Source organism: Morone saxatilis, unplaced genomic scaffold (assembly GCF_004916995.1).
Source record: "Morone saxatilis isolate NCDOM2014 unplaced genomic scaffold, NCSU_SB_2.0 Contig0, whole genome shotgun sequence".
Taxonomy (NCBI): Eukaryota; Metazoa; Chordata; class Actinopteri; family Moronidae; genus Morone; species Morone saxatilis.
This window is the reverse complement of record NW_023339650.1, coordinates 12,274,717-12,279,811: the sequence shown is the minus strand read 5'-3', so window position 1 is coordinate 12,279,811 and position 5,095 is coordinate 12,274,717. Positions and strand designations below refer to the sequence as shown.

Below are 5,095 nucleotides of genomic sequence, written 5' to 3'. Positions count from 1 at the left end.
GGTGATTGGAGCTCGGGGATCATATGGGCTTTTTGTCAGACGTTTTTAAAGGGACACGGCACTGTTTTACGTGGAGTTGCGAGACAGGCGCATTTCTTTGTACTGGACTCGCTTTTTTTGAAATGATTATTTTTTTTCTCATTTTATTTTGGCGTGCGCAGGAGGACTGGGGAAGGACATTGAGCCATATGGCGCAAACCTCGGTGCGCTTCCTCTCACTGTGCGCTCCTGCGGCCGCGTGACGTCATGCGGACAGACAGATGCGGAGGGGCAGAGAGTTCATTCATTTCCCCGTGTTGCAGGACTCATTGTAACTTCATTTGCACGATATATGGCCAGTGTAACTCCCGCGTGTCAACCCTGCACAACTTGGTTATGTCCCACATCTCCAAACGGGACGAATGGATTTGGTTGCAGTCTAAAAAGAGAGCAAAATGTCCAATGAGAGTTTAAATCTTAATGGGTAACCCGCTCTGGCACTAGAATGAGATGTGGGCCCCTATTGACCCCTGGTTAATCCATTTTGTCATTATTATTAATTTTTTGGTCATTTGATTCAATTTTTAGGAATATGCATCATAAAAGCATTTCATAAACCAAAATAATAAAGGTGTTAAAACTAGACATCAACAGCAGGCCGCTCCACTTTAGGTAATAATTCAGGTGTCACCTTAAGGCCCCTATAATTTCAGTTCATATTGGTTTTAGTGGTGCATACAGTAGTACAAAACAGATTCATCGCCACTAGGGTAACAATTATTTTCATTATTGATTCATCTGCCAAGGTTTGACCTATAAAACATCAGAAAACAGTGAGAAATAGTTATCGCATTCTCCAAGGTTAAATACCCCCTCCAGACGTCTATTAAGACACACAAACAAACAGACTGTTTGGAACAATAATGTGTGTCTGATATGTTTTTTCTGCAGAAAAAGAGCATAATTTCCACATTCAAATCCTTATAGTATTCTACCTCATTAAAAATACCAGAATCTATGAATATATTAATTTCTAAAGTTTTCCTGTTGGACACAAGATGTCTCCCATACTTCACTTTAAAGTCTATTCTCAGTGTCTGTGCACTGGTGGCTTCAAGTTTCTACACTACACTTGTATAAGTTGCATACTTTGACCAGGGTTGACTTCCAAAGTATTTGTGACGTCACAGATCGTGCTCACTGAAAATTTGATTTTAAAAATCTAATTTTCAGAGAGCAGAGAGGAAGTTTCCACTTTCAGCAGAAGAATGAAAACATCCTTCTCATGTCAGACTCTGCACATACATCATTCTGCACAGTGAAGTTCAAACATCCAACTGCAGGAACAAGAAAAAAACCTTCTTTTTGAACTCTTCTCATGTCTTATTTTGTCTGACCAACAGATAGAAACTCAAAGATATTAAGGTCACTATAATATAAAACAGAGAAAAGCAGTCTGACATTGGAGAAGATGAAACCAGCAAACGCTTTGCTTGAAAAATGACACAAACACTTAATAAATTATTAAAACAGTTTCGTTTTGGCCCTAATTGCCACACAAAACGTGGATCCTCCGTCTCTCTTGAGGGTCTGGGGCCTCCGGGGCAGTTGGTAATGCATGTTGGTTAATTCAGCCTTGTCTTGAAACCCCCTGAAGGGTCCCCAGACCTCACTGCCATTGCTCACTCCGGAGCAGACTATGGAGCAGAAGTCAATACGCTCATAACAAGGTGGGGGAAACAATTGATCACAAGCTGGAGCAGGTCCCATTCATCACTACATGTTCCGGGACTCAGCCGAGCTCACAGCGTCAGTGTGGTTGCAGTCACTCAGTCAAAAACCCAGACTGACACACACATTCAGCACCGAGAGGTTTTAATTTAAGCTACAGCATGTGGAAGTGTAAACAGTGTAACCATGGAGTTTGGATTGGCCTAACAGCGAGAAAAAAAGTGTTCAATATTTCATATCGTGCGCTGTTAAGTATTTCAGACAAGGAGAAATTGAAGAGGAGAAATTCAGTGAAAAGTGAACCATCTATTTCTCCAAAACGCGACAGCAGGCAAATGATTTTTCCTCATGAAACCTCAGGCATTGAACTCCACGTTCTGAGAGGAGCCTGAAAAAAATAAAAACCCATCCCGAGCCACGTGAAACACCTGCATCTTAACAAAGAGGGTACTATAGGTCATATTTTTTAAGGGAAACATTATTCCACTCCTGAGGCACACGAAGTAACATGATGACATCATCTGGTGAATCAAGTGTTTGCCTGTAAGGTCGACTTAAAGAAGGAGGAAGTAAATACTTTAGGACGGTGGTTTTCAACCTTTTGGCTCAAAACATATGTCAGTGGTTAGAGTGAACATGAGTTGTCATTCGTTTTCTGCAATCCTGTGTGGCCTCAACTCCTTTATTCTTTAAATTAAACTAGGAAGTAAAAAGTGATCGTGTTAAATTGTATTATTATGCCTAAAAACATTTTTAAAAAATTTAAAAATGCTTTATCAAACATCAAAAAACATCAGAACCAAATGAAATCATTTTATCCTTGTGTGCAGCACAAAAAACTTTATACTTGTTGCTGATTTTCCACTCTAGCACGGTGGTTAAGAAGGATTATTGTACTTCCAGATTTGATTTGTACTAAGCCATCCATACAAAACAGGCCTGAACAGCAGACGTATTCACTGCCTGCACTGGCAGATAAAAACTGGACAGGAACTGTAGCATTTCAATAAGATCTATATCTCACAGACAATTCCTGGTTTCTAGCACACAGCTCACAAAAGCTTCCACAAGAGACATACACTCACACAGCAGCACAACTTTTAAATGTATGCAAATATTAGCAAGTAAGGAACCACATTTTCAATTAGTTCTGAGAGTGATTAATAATTTAATGGAGCCATCTCTTACGCTACTCCAATGAAGTGAAATGATAGTCTTGCGTTAATCTGATTCTTCTAATTACATGACATCTCATACAGTGGATTCTATAAAAAGAAAACTGCATTGATTGACATAAACATAATACATACACTTAAATCGGCCTGTACTGTGTAGCACACTGCACTGATCTCACACGTACACACACACACACACTGAAACTGAAAGCTAGATGGCGCCACAGTAGAGATACAAATTCCTTTGACATTGGACATCCCTGCACATTATCGACTGTACACTGAGAGGAAAGACTGAAGAACAGAGATGATAAGATGATGTGGTATTTATTAAGTGTAAACATTCATAACTGATTGAATCAAATCAGAAATACTATACTTTGAGTACAGTTTTAACATTCGTGATACAGTAATAAAACTAATGGAACAAAGAAAAATGACACTTTTGAAACTGCAGCAAAAAGTTATTTTTTCCATTAAAGAATCTTGTCCATGACCTCAAAATATACTCAACTCCTCACACCATCAGAACTACTGAGACACTTTCAGTATGTCTAACTGTACATTTCAGTGTATAAAAAACAGATGTAGAAAAGGAATACACAAATATATAATAATACAAAATATATACAACTTATTTCTCATGAATTATCACATAGACATTTTCTTTTATTAACTGCTAGAGTGGCCATGTTGGCAAGATTTAGCCCAGTTGTCTTCAGCTGAGACAGTCTAAAAGAAGATCTGCCTGTGTGTGAGCTTGCAATGTGGTTTATTTATTTACATACAATAACAATTCCGCAAACACCATGTCAGCTTATGTAGGAGGGACAAACAGTACGGTATTAAACTATTAACACAATGTTTCCTCTTTGAGCTTTAGTTTCTAATCTGAGATGATAACAGCGATTGCTATTGTGTGTTGCACAGTGTCCAGACTTTGTGGTTTTGTTCCCTCCCAGCAGACTCGAGAGCTCAACTGTAGCGACTGCTGCGACTGTGACTTCTGCGCCTGGAAGAACTGCGGCTGGAGGAGCGGTACGACCTCCGGGAGAGACAGAGAATACAGTCAAATATTTGACTTTTCAGGAATTAATTAGATACAGGCTGAATGATTAGTACGTCTTTGTGTGAAACCGCACAATCTAACGTTCAGCCACAGAGAGGAAAAAGAGAGAAGGTTAAGAGGTTGAAGTGAGACCTGCCACCGTGTTGATGTCTGTCAGGGTTCACCAGGGAGCAGTGTCTTACCGGGATCGTCGGTCTGAGCTCCTGTAGCTGTCACTTCGTCTGCGCCCCCGTCTCCTGCTCACGCTCCGACTCCAGCTGGAATAGCTGTCGTAAGAGTCTGACCTGCATTTACATACAGCCGGATGACAACAGAGACATTATTTTAGGAATTTCTCCAGAATAGTGTTTGATTCACAGATTTTTGTAGTAATTGCTTATTAAACAAGGAAAAAGATATCTAAATGTTCATTTTATCTGAATAATCTGTCTGTGTGCATAGTGAAAATGATTGATTGGTTATTCCTGCATCCTGCAATTTCAGATAAAATAATTAATGACTACTGCTAATAACGATTATTATAATTACTGATTAATCTGCTGACTATTTTCTAGATAGACAGATTCATCTTTTGGTCTATAAATGGTCAGAAAATGGTGAACAATGCCATTAACTGCACCATTTTCAGAAGCTCAAGGTGACGTCTGTTAAGAGCTTAGTTTGTCCGACAAACTGGAAAAAATAAATACACATAACACACATAACAAAGAAAAAAATTACAAAAGTAGTTTCCTTCTTGATTTTAAGGGGTGTAAGACAACTTGAAACAAAGAATGCAGTAGGCCTTTATCTCAGCAGTTAATTTATCTGAAGAAAACTAAATTAATCTTTTATTTTTTTAGATTATTACTTAAGATAAGGGCATGGAGAAAACCTGAACACAAGCTATATTCAAAGAGCTTTCACTCTTTGTCCTGCATTGGCTGCACCCAGAAGAAAACGTAACTTTGAATTTGTCAAGAAAAAGAAGCCTTTTAAGTATTTATTTTTAAGATTATAAAAAATAAATAAATATGCAATACAGACAGAGAATTATATACAAAGTAAAACGTGATAATAATAATAATTATAATAATAATATCCAATATTCACAGGAAATAATCTGCTCAAAATTCATCCAAATTGCTCGTTTTACACAAAC

The 5,095-nt window shown here is 38.2% G+C and overlaps 1 protein-coding gene across 6 annotated transcripts in view; it reads right to left on the bottom strand.

The window, feature by feature from the left end:
- Positions 1-3,196: 3,196 nt before the first annotated feature.
- nktr (natural killer cell triggering receptor) overlaps positions 3,197-5,095 on the bottom strand; it is a 15,643-nt gene continuing 13,744 nt past the window's right edge. For all 6 annotated transcript variants that reach the window (XM_035654143.1, XM_035654152.1, XM_035654133.1 and 3 more), the window contains 2 exons: positions 4,137-4,238; positions 3,197-3,930 (listed from right to left, as the gene is read on the bottom strand). In XM_035654143.1, coding sequence (XP_035510036.1) covers positions 3,861-3,930; positions 4,137-4,238 — 172 coding nt within the window. In that variant the 3' untranslated portion in view covers positions 3,197-3,860. The remainder of the gene's footprint in view (positions 3,931-4,136; positions 4,239-5,095) is intronic.